This window comes from Rhamphochromis longiceps, linkage group LG23 (genome assembly GCF_057381845.1).
Source record: "Rhamphochromis longiceps isolate RC_006_pf linkage group LG23, R_longiceps_female_GT1.1, whole genome shotgun sequence".
In the NCBI taxonomy this organism is placed as follows: Eukaryota; Metazoa; Chordata; class Actinopteri; order Cichliformes; family Cichlidae; genus Rhamphochromis; species Rhamphochromis longiceps.
This window is the reverse complement of record NC_140578.1, coordinates 14,955,929-14,972,973: the sequence shown is the minus strand read 5'-3', so window position 1 is coordinate 14,972,973 and position 17,045 is coordinate 14,955,929. Positions and strand designations below refer to the sequence as shown.

Sequence of the window (17,045 nt, the reverse complement as noted above, 5' to 3'; positions counted from 1 at the left end):
TTGGTGTTATTAAGTACGAACAATTAAAATAAAACAAGCCTTCAATGAGTTTGAGTGTGTCTATGCAGTGACAATAAAATTGCCAGGACTGGGTCAAATTTCTTCATTGTGTAATGCCATTTAATACAAATTTGTCCAGAATTCACCAAACACCCCCCCTTTAAATATTTCCAATCTTGTGTTTAAAATGAGTTTGTGCCAAATGAAATGCTGGAATCTAATTACCCCTATTAAAAGGTGGAGGCTGTAGGCTACTATACCACAACAAGTGGATTGCTGCTTCTTTGGTGGAATTTCTTCTTCCTGCTGCTGCTCTTTTTAATGAAAGGAGAACTTTGCTCTTATAATTCAAGTGGTGCATGTTTTAAATTTTAAATTATTTCATTAATTAATTTAGTGGCAATATTCTTTCTAATTATTCCTTTCCTTATTATTGAACCTGAATGGTCAACTCAGTGCTTTTAGGTATGTAGACATGGTGAAGATGACCTGCTGAAGTTCAAACTGAGCATCAGAATGGGGAAGAAAGGTGATTTAAGTGACTTTAAACATGCATGATTGTCGGTATCAGACAGGCTGGTTTTGAGTATTTCAGAATCTTTTGATCTACTTTGATTTTCGCTCTAGGATTTACAGAGAATGGTCCAGAAATGTCAAGTGAGCAGCAGTTTTCTGGTTGAAAATACCTTATTAATGTCTGAGGTCAGAGAAGAATGGCCAGACTGCTTTATGCCTATATAAAACAGAGGAGCTACATTAGCAAAGTTCAAACTGGGTGCCACTCCTGTCATCTAAGAAAAAGAAATTACGGCTCCTGTTTATACAGGCTCCACAAAAACTGGACAGAAGATTGTAGATCAGCATTGTTTTGCTTTGTTTTATTACATTTTGTAGTTTTTTACTGCCTTTGGCATTGTAAACCTACCACCACTTTTTAAGTTCTTCCATGTTAAGTACATTAAGTTTGCTTCTAATGAAATCTGATATATAGAAAAAATTGCCACTGTGATTAGAAAATTGTGAAAAATTTACCTGGTCTAATGAGTTCCAATTAGTAGTGGAATATTCGGATGGTAGAGAGCATGGATCCATCCAGCCTTGTATCCATGGTTTAGGCTCGTGAAGGTAGCATAATGATATAGGGGATATATTACATCTTGGACTCCTTTGTACCACGTGGTCATCATTTAAACTCCATGGTCACCATGTTGCTGATGCTGATGCTCGTGCTATCCCTTTTATGACTTCAGTATAGCCTTCTCATGGCTGTTTCCAGCAGACTAATGCACCATGTCACAAAACTCAGTTAATCTCAAAATGGTTTCTTGAACATGATGAGTTCACTATTCTGAGATGGCCTCCTCAGTCACCATATCTCAATCCAATGGAGCACCTCTGGGATGTGGTTGAGCAGGAGATTTGCATCATGGATCTGTAGCTGCAAATCTGCCGCAACTACACAATGCTATGATGTTAGTATGGACCAAAAACTCTGAGGAATGATTCAGTTACCTTTATCATCTTGTTAAATCGGTACCATGACGAATGAGTGTAGTCCTGAAGTCAAAAGTGGGAACAACCTGGCACTACCAAAGTGTACCTAATGAAGTGGCCGGTGAGTGTATTTGTGCATGCATTTTTATATGTATATTACCTGTTTTCTTTCTAAGGTAATTTGTAAAATATTGTATTTTTAAGTCTTTTAGCCTGTCAGTAAAAAGGAGTATAAAACTAATTCGACATTAGTCACTTGCACCTTTTTTCCACAAGATGGAGCCATGGCCAAAAATGTGTGGTGAAATTATACAGCTTCGAGTGCAAAAGGAGGCGGCATGTTGCTTTCCTTTATGTCCCACATACCCACAAATTATTTAACTGGAATATTCACGTTTCTGTTTAAATGTCATTATGAAATTATTGGCTGTCATTTAAACATCTGGAAGTAAACTCAGAACATAAACATCAGTTTGTTTTTTGGAGGTTTTAGTTTTTTTTTTAAAGGCTCACTTGTATATCTTTGTAAGTAAAAGAGATTTTTGACTGCAGTCTAAAGTGAAAACACGTGTTTACATGTATATTGTAATTTATATAGCATCAAACTAAATTTAAATGCAAGAAGTAGACCTTTTAGGAACTGAGGCAGAAAGGGGTGTTAAACAGTCTTCAGTATACCAATAAAAGACCAAATGCAAGGAAGTTCAGAAAGTGAAAGGTATAGGCAGGCAGAATGAGTTTTGAATCTGAGCGTAAATACTGACACAGTGTGAGTTCCCCTGACAATTACCGGAAGCTTGTTGAGAAGGGAGGAGGTCATAAAGGAAAAGGTTCTGCCCTGCCCATGTTTCAAAAGTGAGGAGAAACAACGGGTATTTGTTTTTGAATGAACAAACATAAACTCAAAAGAAGTGAGGGAACAGACACTGTTTACACATTTAACTGCTTCTAATCAGAAGTCAAATAGCTTTAATGCTACTTTATGTTACTTGAAAAGTACTTGTCATATTATTTTCAGGAAAGGCTGATTTACCACATTCCAAACCTTTAGTGATCCTAGGTGACACATTGTTCTGTATTAGCTAAGCAAATGTTAAATAATCAGGATTAACTCTAATTCAAACAACAACACATCAAGACAGACATGATGGTTAATATAACTTACATTAATATCAAAATGACTAGAATATTTCCATTTTATAAAATTGAGTATTTATGCATTAAATACAATTTGATGGCATTATTACTTTGCTTAAAACTTTTAATTTATTTACTTTTTAAAATTCCCACCTAAGATGATCCTAAATCCAGTAGCAACTCCAAAGCTATAAGGCAATAAATAATATTTGGCTCTATTCAGATGACAATAAACGTCTTTTCCCTGTAATTCCAGTGGGATTCTAACCCAAACTTCATACACAGCGTAAATAAAAGCCTGACAACAATCAGCCAGGAAATGATGATCTTATTAAAAGTGTTCTAATTCTAAATCAATTGAAAACTATAGAGTTGAAATATAACCATGCTACATTAATTTTATTCTCAGTAGTTGGGCTGAGAATGTCTCGTGTTTGGTAACCCTTGAAAAATGTTGTCGGGTTGCCTTTTAATAACCGATATGGCCTGTTCCTGGAGCAGGGTTTAGTAAAGGATGGCACTTTTCTTACCTCTGCTTGTGCTGCACGTATTACTATTTTTAATGGTCTAACTCCTTCACTGAAGAGCAGAAAAACATGCTGAGCAAATCCCTACCTTGCTCTATACCATCCATAAGAGGGCAACAGAATCCATATTTTTATTATGCTACACTTTATGTTGTGTAAATAAAATGCAATTTCTTATTTTTCACCCTATTTTTCAGTCCAAAATGGGAATAAGAAATACTTATTCCCATTTTGAAACTTTGAACTAAATCTACTAAATCTCCTGTTGTGCATCACATTTAAATTGAGTGACAGAAATCACCACAAAACTCTGTTTTTCTAAAGAAAATTGCAAATTACAAGGAAATCTCTAATGCAACTCTGGTAAAATGAAAGTCTTTTAATAACAGATATGAGATGATCTCTAAGAGGTCAACAATTTTTTTTCCCAGGTGACCTTTAAACTATATGTGAGATTGACAGAATGTATTTCTTATGTCTTTTTTGTTTACCTTTATTTAAATAGTTAAAAAAATAACCTGGAAAAATTTGAATATAATTAAAATCTTTGAATAAACAACAGACTAAATGAAAGTCTAAACTTTTGAGCACATTGAGGGACTTCAGAATCTCATATGTAAGTTTACTGGCCATGCCCGAAGGGAGAGGTGCTGCCAATCTGTCTGGTTGCTTAATAGCTACGTTAAATTAACATTACAAGAAGACTTTTACTATGCTTTCACAGCTGACTACTTTGGAGAAAAAAAATACATGTGCAGATTTGTGTGTTCACCTGCTGCATTATTGTCTTCATATGTTGTTACCAGATGGAATATCCATTCATCTAACTTAAGATGTCTGGAGTGGTCTAGCAGCATTTGGTTTGGTTTTAAAATGAATTAAAAGCAATAGGCCACATTTAAATAGAAATCAGATGTGTTTCTGCAATGATTTAGGAGAAAACCCCCAGTTTTACCATAAAACTAGTGCTCTACAGTAAGCCCTCTCATCTTTCCTGCTACTGATAGGTATTTGAAATCAAAGTGAGAACATGTGAGATGCTGTCCTGGTCAGTAGTCAAAGACACCGTGCTGTACCAAGAGCCAGCTGGAATGAGGCTTTAACGTTGGCTTTGCCTTTTTTTTGTGGCCTTTGTGTGACTGAGAAAATGTGGGCCAGAAAATCCCTTTTCACTCTTTCCATCTGATAACACACTGCAATCCAAGTCAACAGCAGTCCAATAACAACCCTGCCCTGCTCAAACGTTTGGAGTGTCCAAAAACATTGCTGAACCGAGGACAAAGCAAGGGGGACTATCGCTGTGATAATAACTTATTCTTTTCATTCAAAAAAATATTGTTTCAACCCAATTCAAGATAAAATATTATCAGAGAAAAAAGGCTTGTCTTGCATAAAGTACATCTGATTTTGGTCTTTTTGCAATACTTACAGAAGCAAATATTTGACCCTCTTTAGAACAGTGGCTATACCTGTACAATGGAGGCGTCTAATTGTTGTTATATTTCTGAGATGACTGCTGACAATATTGACTACTGAGATGCAGTGTGTTTGAAAGTGGGGGTGTGTTGTCAGGTGAAAGTACACTTCATAAAACCTTTATTGCTGTTCCGTTAACAAAGGAAAAGCACAATACTCTGAAATACTGATATCATATGTGTTGTAGTTCTACTTCACTACTAACAGTGTTTTGAGACACTTATTTTTTGTGTTTATCCACCTTGTAAAGGACACTGAAAAGGTTGCGCTTTAAACTTGACCACTTTATATTCTGCATATATTTATTACTGTCTTCATTCTGGCTTTGAACACATTAATCTGCTTTTGTTGTCTTTTGAAAGATTACCTTTGCCATAAAAAGGAAATGATCCTTCCAGTATAAAAAGAAAATCATTGTCTGTGTCCTTGAAACATCATGTAAAGAAGCCGAACAAAAGAGTTTATTATGGGTAGTCCATTACTTAACATATCTGTATATGTAATTTATATTTACTTGTAAGAATACATTAACCACACACAGCAGTGATAGAAAATAACAATACAGCAAAAATGAACATGTTCAAGCCCAGATTGTCTAAAACTGTAATTTTTCTTTTGCGTGTAATGCAATTCAGCCAAGATCACTTATTATTTCATGCGGTGACACTTGGTGGCACTCAAAGTAGAGCAATATTAGTGAAAAGCATGGTTGGTCTTGACAGGTAGAGCAATCAACTGGGTCAATAAAGAGTCAAGAACGGGAGTTACATTAATGGAAAGTGAAGAAGCTTCAGATTGCTCATATCTTTGATGCACCGTTACACTTTCTATTCCCCTTCATCTCAGCTGTATTCACAACCCTAACACAGTGTAAATAAACAAAGTGGAACACTTTAACGGAGACATGCATATGTATGAGATGTAAAATAATTTGATCCCTTTGAGCGTTTCCTTGTCAACTCTCAAAAGCAGCACATCAGTGTGTTTTTGTGTGTTTTCCACAACAAAAGTTTCCTTCCCTCTTGTCACAGGTGCCATCTCATTAGTGGTGAATCACTAAGCTGACATTTATGTTGTACCAAGTCACACAGCATCTCCTTTTTGCTGGGAGTCTGATATCACAGCAGAGCAATTCGGTGTTTGTTTAGCAGCGTACGAGAGATTTCACACGCAGGAATCGCTCCGCACACAGTTTAGTGCTTGTGATGGGGGTTGCAGGGTGCTGAAATAAAAAGGATGTGACAAAAAAAATTCTTGTGAGAGCTGTAAAAGAAAAAAAAACAAAAAAACAAAAAACTTCCTAATATTAGAAACCACTTCAAAACATTTAAACATACAAATGACCGAGATGATAAATATGAAACTAATACATAGGAATACTATCTTTATTTCTAATGAAATGATCACAATGACAGGCAAAAATTAAAAATGTTAAATAAAAAAATAAATAAATAAATAAATAAATATATATATGTGTGTGTGTGTGTATGTGTATGTGTATATATATATGTATATATATGTGTATATATATGTTTGCTCTACTTCACATGGAAAACAATATTTCACAGAGTGGAGAAGGGTTTTTTTGTGTTTTCTTTTTGTCATTTTGCTTTACAAAAAGAATTTAAAGTATGTAGGCCCAAAGGCATCACATCAGTCACACTGTAACCTCTAAACTGTCTTTGTTTGAGGGCCTCTGGTGGTCTTTGATCACTATCTGGTGACACCAGATCTCCCATTCACCATAAAAAACATTCACTCCGGTCAAATGGCACATTTAAAGTAAAACCTCAGGACTTGATCTCTTGACCTTGACCTCTGCACTGATGGGATTTGATGGCTCTGTTATGCTTTTGGGGCCTGTTTTGGTGAAATGGGTTCCTTGGTCCCCCTAGTGTGAAGGATCCTTGTAAATAAACACAGAATTTGACTCCCTGTGATGAAACACATGTAGGAGGATAACTGCCTCCGCCCTTAGGCCATGAGCGGTCACTGAATGATTTCATCAGCATGAAAGTTATGTGCCATACCTACCCTGCCATCCGTCCTGCGTCAGCTGGCCTAAAAGCTGTTCTGGGAAAATTTGATAGCCTGATACTTTCCCAAAACACTTCCCAAAACTGGATTTTCTTTCATTTGTCACTATCTTTAGGCAAAGAAAACAGACAAATTACTCCATCAGTGAACATCTAATGTCTTTCCTGTAGTAGTAATTTTTGCTAAGTAGTCATCATCATGTGACAATGAACTAATTCAAAAAGGTAGACAACTTTATGTTTTTTTGGGGTGAGAGACTTCATGATATGTTTAGTGACTGCATCTTTAACCCAGTGGGCATTTCAGACACTGTGCAGTGCAACCCGTCACTGCTGCTCTCAATCTGCTGATGGTAATTTCCTATCCATTACACTTTCAGAGTGTTTAAATAAATAATAAACCCAAACTGAGTGCATATGGTCTTTTTCACAGCAGACATAGTAGGAAATAGTAGGAAAAGCATAGACGTTCTTCAACATTAATGATGGCGCTAATGTATTCAAATGCGTAATGGTCCTGAACATAAAGCAGCTAGAATAGAATTCAGCTGTCATAACAGCATTTTTTATATACTAGCTCCTTTGATTTGGCTTAAAGTACAATCAGGTTGGATGGTTTGTGAATTCCTCACATCGCATTGCAGCGATACTGTGACTTTTCTGTTTGTATGCTTTTTGGATAGTACACATGCAAAAAGCATACACATCAGACACAGATTGGATAATTTAGACATTATTTGAACTGTACAACTATTCCGACAACTTCTGGATTTCCTGCAGCAGTGGTCTTTTCACAAAAATATTATTGTTCTTTAGCAAGTCACTGGAATACCAAGTGCCACTTGGGCTTGCAAGCTGCATCTGCTTGCAATCCCAAGTGTCTGCCATGTTTGTCTCAGTTAAATAAATATTGCCAAAGTTTGACCTCAGTTTAGTTAAAGCATATAGATGATGATGGTTGATTTAACAGTCATAACATGTCTGATTGTTCTATTACTATATCATATGTTATAAATCATGGTATTTTGTAAAATTGTAATTGCACAATATCCTATACATGGAGATTTTTAATAAACTGGACATTAGATGCCAAAGGATTACACAGAAATACCCTACCGCCAAACACCTTGCAACACAATTATTTTCATGACTCAAAACAAAGTCCTCTTGCTGCAGCAAAAGGTGCACATCAAATAGAAGTCTTGGTTAACCAGATATTTGTATTACCTGTCATAATAGGCCTCCATGTGGATAAGGATCACTCTGTTGGCCTGTGTGGTGAGATTAACCTGAAGCAAGCCTATACAGCCTATACAGTTACAGTCTTTATGTTTCATATGGGACTGAAGGGTCCTTTTGAGATATTAAAGTTACGCACTCTCACATTCGGACTTAGATATGTGCGATCACTTAAGGACCTTGTGATCCTCCTGCAGGAGCTCCTGAGCAGACCGTGCACCCTGCTTTGGGAAGCTCTGCCGCAGCAGCTCAGCCTCCTCCCTCCAGGCCCCGCCCCCAGATGAAGCCCTCAGTAAAAAGGCAGACAAGATAGTAGTAAACTGATAGAAACTTTGAGCGAGTGCGGTTGTTTGAACACAAACTGATAAAATATCCCGTCGACATTGTTCTCTGTGATTTTTTTTTATCTACTACATCAAAAATAACTGCGTGAATGTGCAGCCGAAATAACGACTTTGATATCCGCATCCAGCGCTGCGACCTCAACTTCAACCAAGTTTACTTGGGCATTTTCTGAAGATTGCATGGTATGTCCGCTTGTTTTCAAGACCTAATTCTTTGACTAGATAACGCTTAGCTTTTGTCCAGAAGATAAGGTTTATGTAAAGAATGTCAGGCAGCACTGTGGGTGCGAATCCCTTGAAAATGCTGTTTACAGTTACAGTGTACTTAGCCGCTCAAAACTCCAGCAGAACATCTGTCATGATTCCGCTGACATGCTCTCCTGCTTTCTCCCGCTGTTGTTGATTGTTAGCTACGGGCTAACAGCACAGAGCTCTTGCTTAAATTCTCTTTGTTGCTGGTTTGGTTGTGTTTCATAAGAAAGCTGCTTTAAAGAAAAGCACAGGTAAACATTGAGTGAAGTATTCCCTTCAGAGTGACAACAGCACGATACTGTGTGCGCGCGCGCACGGGTGTGCTTTCTCTTCTCACCCGCGCGCTTCTGTGGGCACAAACGTGACTGACAGTGCAAGAAGTTTAGAGAAAAACTTAAGAGTGTCAACTCGTGTCTTTACACTGGATTAAAATGGACAGGACTACTGTGGCAGTCACGGTGTACTTGTATGTTATGGTTGCTCATGCTTAGGATATTTTCTCTATTCTTTTAGCTTGCTTTAGCTTCACACATCCAGATGGTGAGTTCAGGGATATTACTGCAACCACATATATATATTTTTATTATAGATGAATTTGTTAAAACTCCAAAATCATGAGGTATTTTATTTGCATTTTATCTGGACAGCACAGTGGTGAAGCGGTTAGCCTCACACAAAGAGGGTTTCTGGTTCGAACCCTCTGGCTAGCTGGGGCCTGTCTGCAAGGAGTTTGCATGTTCTCCTGTTTGCATGGGTTCTCTCCGGCCTCTCCGACTCCTTCTCACAGTTCACAGACATGCCTTTTATTTTAGGCTGATGATTCTAAATTGTCCATAAGTGTGATTGTTTGTTTATCTTTCTCTGTGCTTGTTTATCACCCTGTGATGGACTGGCAATCCCTCCCTCTCAGTGTCGGCTGGCATAGACTCCAGCCCCCTTCTGTGCTACATTGGATAAGGATTAATGAAAATAAAATGGAAAAATGGATGGATGTTTACATAAATAGATGGAACATTTTGTAAGCCATCTTTTAAGTTTTACGACCAGTCTGGAGATAAGATCGCCAGTGCTGTCATAAAAAGACGTTTTTAAAATGTTTTGTTGATAGAATATTCAAGTCTGTTGAAGTTTTTGTTAATCAAGTGGCTGAAAATTCATTAATTATAGTAAAACAGAGTTATTGCTTTTACTTTGTGCCAACCGATTGTGTTTACATGGCACCCACCAAAGGTCCATTTCAATGCAGGATAAACCCTGATACTGTCTAAGGGGAAAATGAGACATTGTGACATTTTATCTGTAACATTAATACATTAACAGGGGAACAGTCTCAGATCAAAACTGAGAAAAGTCTGCCAGCTGCTATACAGAAGCAGTTGTGGCTTACTTTACCAGCTCTATTTGATTAGCAACAAAAATATAGCTTGACGTCACCAAAAACACAGTACAAGCTATCGCAGACAGTTTTGCACAACCTTAAGACAATCTTCAATTTTTGAGGGGTATCGGTATCGACTTTGAAATTGCAGTCTCGTGACAGTCCATAGACACTGAAAGTGCAGAAGAGCTCACTATAGTTCTTTCAGAAGCTCATATGACCACATGATTTTCAAAATGACTTATGAGTATTAATCCTGAGTATCTTACTCATACACCACAAGATGCACTATATAACACAGACCTCAGCCTTTGTGTTATTGCTCTCTTCGCGCATGGCTTTGCGATTACAAGAACCCTGTAAATGCCCTTGGGTCTTGACATCGCTTAACTGCAGCGTATGCATACGTGATGACACAGATATAAGCCAGGCCTTTAACACTTAACTGACCACAAGTATTCAGCTTGGTTTCACTGATGTTCAGTACGTTCAGTCTGGGGTCTGCATGCTATAATGTACTTTCCAGATTCTCTTTGAGGGAAATACTTTGCTCGGCTTAGACAGTCAGGGTTGAGAAGAAGTCACATGAGGTGATTTGAGTTGTTGCTGCAACAAAACCATCACCATAGCATAGAGTTAAAACCTTCTCCAACCCAAAACAGCTTTAAAAGGCTATGACTAAATCTTTTGCACATAGGTTTTTAGAAGCTGTTTTACCACCAGCTTTCTTAGTATTGTAACCCAGTGCAAATGTGATTCCAACCATAGATACATCAAAAGAGCTACACACTGTTTTACGTAAAGAAAGTCTCCTTTGATTTGGTCTTTGCTTCCCAAAAGGTATTGCAACACAGTTTAGCTTTGTTTAGTCAGTGAAGAGATGAAGGTCAAGGAGCGGCATAAATCAAACAGAGCGCTCTGGTTCTCACTGACAAGCTGAAAGTGTAATATTTGTCATGATGTTCCAAAATGACTTCCCAGCCCTTGCAGCTGCCACACAGTGAAAGGCCCTTTTGTCCTGTGCAAGCTGCTTGCACTGCAGAGTGATGCACCTCAGTACTTTGTGCATCACTTCCTATATACACTGTATAGCTCACCACAGGTTATATAGATGCACATGTGTTTCTTCCACACAGCTCTATACTAGTTAGAGACAGTGCCTTTAAAGTGTGAGCACCTGCAGTTCTTGTTACAAGACTTCTAACATGACAACAGTTTCACTTTTCTTGCCACAAAGAGTCAGACATCAATCAGAGAAGAAATTTGCACAACTTTTTCTGCGGACCATATCTTTCTAGAGACATGTTTTGATTGCATCTACAGAACATACCCACATAATAACTGAGAATTAGAAAGAGCTAAAAGGATTCTTCGGAACATGGTAAATCTTTCAGAAGTCCACGTTTTAATCTTGATTTAGCCTTTGAAAAACAACGAGCTGGATTATTGGAAATGGAAAAGCTTGCTTTCATTTGGATATATTAGGTTCCAGTGTACTGTTTTTATTAATACTTGTCAGAATGTAAGAACAGCATGGCCATGTGTTCCTTATCTGCTTTGCTGCTCTGAAGTTGTTCTGTGCTTCTCTGGTCTGACTCTTATAATGCACTGTTTTGAAGGCATCTTTCTGCTGCTGATACTGGAATTTATAACCTTGATAAAAATGCATTAAAATATACTTGTAATAGCCGTGTCTGCGGCTGCAGATATCACACAGTTGTTTTTGCAAGATGGACTTCATGGTCAAAAGCACCTGCTCGTCTGAGCCTAACTCCTGACTCAATCATTCCTGCCTCATTCATTTTTTTCTGTAAAAAGAAAAAGGACCAAGTATAATTACAATTATACTGCTAAATCTGCTAAATGAAAATTAATTCTTAATTATTGCAAAAGAATTTACAAAATATAATGATTCTGCATTTCATGATGTGTTTAAATATATTTGTCAAAAAGCATCTAAGCTGCAAGCGTCTTATAACGGGTTTTTCCCAAAGGTAGTAGCTGACATCTGTGGGGTGGTTTTGCCAGCAGTCACACTGACATTGCACGCTACTTAGTCCTTTTTGACAGCCTTATATGGCCAGTGGATGTTACTTTTACCCTTTTCTTTCATAAGCTTATCTATCCACTTGCATGTTAACCATCTGTAGCTTTGCAACACTCAACACTTGGGAAATGCGTTTGCGTTGTTCGGTTTGTTTAAACTGAAAAGTGAAACCTAGACAGGTGACCTTTTTGATTGATTCAGACTAGAAATCAGTTTTGGTTTCTTGTTTTTTCCGCCACTCTTGAGTCATTGGCACTGCTTACATACCCCACCACCTTTGCCACGGAAGGAAGGGGAATGTGGTTATAGTGGCAGAATTTTTTTTCCAGTTTTATCAACTAGAATAAAACAATTAAATTTTTCACTGTACAAAAATCACTTTCATAATTAAACTTTACACCCTTTTCCTTTCTATGCAAGACAATTAGGATTTTTCCTTCTGCCACTTTCTGAGAGAAACTCTGTAAAATTCTGGATATTCTTTGTTTATAAATGTACATGAATTTCATTTTTCCCCTTGTCATAGCCGTCACTGTTTACACTTAGATTAAGTTAAAGCTTCAGTCAGGGTCATGGTAATTAGTGCGGTGGTACTAAGCTGCTTACTCAAGACCCCACTAGAGTTTCCTGAGTCTTTAAATTAAAGTGTGTTAATAACCTGTGGCATGTTCTGGACTGTTAACACCCAGCAAGTCAGTCATCCATCCCAAACTACTTGCACACTCTAACAGGCTTGGAAGGTGTGTGCAGCCTGGTCCTTTGAAGCATGCATAACCTCCAATTAACCCTCCCAGATTAATCCCCTGGTCTCCTAAGTGCCTCTCTTCTTGTCTCATCTCATCACTCCCACGCTGTATATTAAGCAGAGCCCAGTTCCCTGCTGTTTGTAAATGCTTTAATTGAACCTGCTTCTTCTGGTTGACATCTTTTATTTTTGTTCACTTGCAGCTGGAGCCTGAACGTGGCTTTCTGCAGACCCATTCTCAAGAAGGGAAACCTTTGTGAGACGCTGAAGAACGGCCAGTTCATCCACTTTTATCATACTGGAATCTGCAGAATAATAAAATGGCTACAAGGTCCCATATTCCCTTGATGCTTCTTGCAATATGTTGCCTGGCATCTGCAGGTATGTTTATTTCATTTCAAGCCACTTCCTATGCTTTTCGTGTGAGACTAGGTGTTATCAGATATATGTGTGTTTGTTTGTTTGAAGAGCAAAAACATCTCCTGAACCGAAGTTTGCTTCATACTTCAGTTTGTGAACCATGATTTTAGTTTATAGCGTTAGAGGAGATGAATAATCAAAAATAAACCCTGATAATTTACTTGTTACTTGAAAGTGCATAATTTAGCTCGGCGTTAACAACTCCAGTATGGTTTTGGAAGATGGAACTTATTAATTATTCTGGATGTTTGGCTCTGCTTCAGAATTGTTGTAATCATACAAACTTTGCAAAAATCCTTATGGTGTTATGGTGTTGAAACATTGTGGTGTCAAAATGTTGCCTATGCTATGGGATTTTCCACCCTTCTCCCAGCATGCCTTTCTAGACAGTGCTTGTCAGAGTCATGAGTAAGGGGGATTTATACTAAAGAAAGTGCTGACAAGTTCGATCTGAGAATACAAAACACTCAGCAGGCCTACGTGTATCTGTCAGATTGGGTGGAATGAGACTCAGATTCTGCCAAGTACTCCGTAATTCACAGCAGTGATGCAGACAAACCAAAGAGAGAGAAAATAGATAAGTAAACTGCTACACAGGTGGTTGTATGTGCTACAGGTTGACAGTTTTTGAAAACTCGAGAGGTTGTCGAAAAACTTCGCAAAAAACACTCGACAAAGTCTTGGCTTCTCATTTTAACTTCTTCTCCCCCTATATCAGCCCTTATGTGGTGATATTATCTGAGTGGTGACACCTATTGTTCGGAGAATACTGCAGCAGCTTCCTGTGCCGTAACCATGGGTATAAATACAAGTTTCTCTGAAACGTGGGTATACTGCGGCCTTTAGACTTCCTAAGACAGTTCTGCCACACAGAGAGTCAAGTCTCTGCAGTCATATCAGCTCTTTGAGACTTGAGCAGTACAAAGGAAAAAAAGGCATTATCATGCTAACATGCACACAATGACAATTATAATAGTCTGATATTAAAAGGTTACATTTATCTTCTTCTCTTAGCATTTTTGCTGCTTTTTAAAAAAACAAAAAACAAACAAACTGTACATTCTGCATGTTGTTTAAAGACAGAGCAAAGTCTCATATGAATATTGATGGATGAATACTCAAGGAGGATCAGCAAAATATATAGAGTATATCATGAGGGGGCAAGAATGCCTGTGATGATTTTATTCTCACCTAAAAAAGCATCTGCTGGTGGTGATGTCTCCTGGACAATTCCTAGATGTGGTGTTCTGATCATGGCCAACTGGGAGGAGTCCCAGGGAAGAGCAAGGGCATGCTGGAGAGATTAAATCTCTGTAGAGATGTTATCTCTTGGTAATGACTCAGTGTTTCTCCAGAAGAGCTGGAGAGTGGTGTAGGAATCTCTTTTTAGACTGCTGTCTGGACCAGACCTGGATGGCAAAGGATGGATGCATGGATCTATGAAGACATCAGAATAAATCCCCTTGGAAGCATAAAAACTTGTCAGTTTCACAGGTGTGGAGAAATTGGAATGGCAATTTAGCAACTGGTAGCCAGTAACTTTTTAAAGCATCACACTGAAAACCAAAATATTTTAAAGATTTTATAGACCAAATTAAAAAAAAAAAATCTAATCCAGCATGGATCTTCCTCTGGGGAGCATGAATGTCTTTAGCAGATTTTGTGCCAATTAGTTTGTAAAATGTAGAGAAATACTAGAATGAGTTTCTTGGAATTTTGCTAAAACCCTAACAATGTCAACCTATTTGCAGACCCAGATCCATCACGATTTATCTTTATTAATGAAGATAAAGTGCCATGAATATTTGCACCACTTTTTTTCCTCAATATCCAAATAGGATACAAGAAAACTGCATATGCGTAGAAATTCAAGGGAATAAAATAATCCTAATAGCGTTAAACTAAAAACCTCTGGTCCAGTATTATCTGTACCAAATTTCATGCCAGTCCCTTGAAAGTTGTTGGGAGAATTGTTGATGTTCTGTTTCGGGTGAGTAGTCGGCAATTGTGGCCACATCTGTGTTGACTAGAAGTGGGTGGAGTTTCAAGTAGTTGTGGAGTTGGCCATGAGAGGTAATTAGAGGAACTTTCGTTGCTTTTACATCTACACTGGCTGCAAAGTTCAACTGTGGGTTTCTTTGTTTGGTAAATTGAACAAATCCCATAGTGTACTGACCCCATCCTGACACTTAGCCCTACAGTTTGAGGACAAACCTGTCACACTGACTTGAAAGGAGCACAAACCATATTCAGATTCAAGTGTTCATTCCGTTTGGTCTCTTTTTTAGAATGTAAGATGTCCTGTTTACAGAAAGCAGTTTCACAATGTACGGCTCTCGACTTGAACTCACTCCAGATTTAGACTGCAGTATCCCGTTTTGTTTTTCTGTGGCAGCACAGGAATAATGTGTGGTTCGCATTTTTCATAGTTTCAGTCTGATTGCCGCCATAGGTAATTATTGTAAAAGTTCTTCTCTTATTCTCTGGGGGCTTGAACCGCACTCCAGAGAGCTGACTCTTACTCAGACAATAGCAAGTTAGTGAATATGTGTTGTGGGCAGAGCAAACATAATTTCTGCCACAATGCCAGGATCTCCAACACAATGAAGTCCCATACGAAGTTTTCCTCTAAATTCCTCCTCACACGGCAAGATGCATTGTTATACTAAGTCACAAGGGACAGATATTTACAGTTTGACAACCAAATGCCCTTTCCTCCAAAGAGTATTGGCAGTGACTGTATTCACTGATTTACTGGCAAATGATTTGTTTTTTTTGGGGGGGGGGGGGGGTGTTTTCTATCATTTAAGGGAAAATGTATGCCAAATAGCACATTCAGAACATTATCCTTTTTGCTTTCTGCCAAATATTTTTTAAAATTGCCACTGAGAAGCTTACCAGTTCTTCTTTACTCCAAACCACATCACGGACACTCCACACCACATCAGCCTCTTTCTTTCACCTCTCTCTCTTTTACTGTCTGTTCCTACTATCGCACAGCATCTGTGTAAACAGTCACATCTGCCCTTAAACTTGTCAGGAGTGCTCTTACGTAATGTTTAGATTAGTCTGCAATGAGTCTTCTTTCAGCGTAATGCAATCCAGGTTCTGAGCCTCCCATAACTCTTAAAAGTCAGACTGAGAGCACCTTGATGTCCATATTTCAATTCTGTGCTCTGCTGCTTCACTCTGCTGTTTATAAGTTGTTGTTTTTTTTTCTCCCTCAATATGATCGCTGCCATTTTGTGGTTGCGTCTCCTAAGCATGCCATAATGGTAACTTTGTGAAGGATATATTAGGGACATTGGGGCTGACTGTGGATTTTACAGTGAAATAAAGTCTTTCAGGAGCCACGCCAGATATTAATTTGAGACAGTTGCCAAAAACAGCTCCGGCAGGATGCTGGTTACACTGGAGGCACAAGGCCGGGGTGTTGGCTAACTGAAAAACACACCAGCGTTATTGAGTGCAAAAGCACTTTCTCTCTTATTGTCTATCCTGATTTTACTTATGAGGTGGCTTGATGGATGACCAAGCTACTAGTGCGAATTTGTCTCCAGCGATTCATTGTAGACTGTTAAACAAAACGAGAGAGAATTTGGAGCCGTGCTCATATTCAGAGTGCATATGTTCGCTTTCAGCTTTACATTCGAGTAAACAACTTCTTTCAGTCTGCATTTTTCTATACTCCTGGCAGACGCGAGTCACTGCGGTGCCAAAAGTGGTTGTAACTTTTCTTTCTCTCCACAGTTGAGCAAAAGGTTTGTCTGTGTATCCACGGTGCTTTCTTAGGGCCAGCAAGAGTCAGGACTGCCAGAGAGCATTGTGCAACCGCTGTAATCTGAGAGGTGGGGTAGCCAGGGGGAGGAGAGAAGTAAGCGCAGCCGTGGGTCGTCTGGTCCAAATCGACACACTCCACACACGCACGGCGTGCCAAACCGACAAAGTCC

At 38.5% G+C, this 17,045-nt stretch overlaps 1 protein-coding gene across 3 annotated transcripts in view; it reads left to right on the top strand.

Moving 5' to 3' along the window:
- The first annotated feature begins 8,197 nt into the window (after positions 1-8,197).
- Positions 8,198-17,045, top strand: part of tgfbr3 (transforming growth factor, beta receptor III) — a 69,607-nt gene continuing 60,759 nt past the window's right edge. For all 3 annotated transcript variants that reach the window (XM_085397307.1, XM_085397306.1, XM_085397305.1), the window contains exons 1-2: positions 8,198-8,436; positions 12,879-13,056. In XM_085397307.1, coding sequence (XP_085253433.1) covers positions 12,996-13,056 — 61 coding nt within the window. In that variant the 5' untranslated portion in view covers positions 8,198-8,436; positions 12,879-12,995. The remainder of the gene's footprint in view (positions 8,437-12,878; positions 13,057-17,045) is intronic.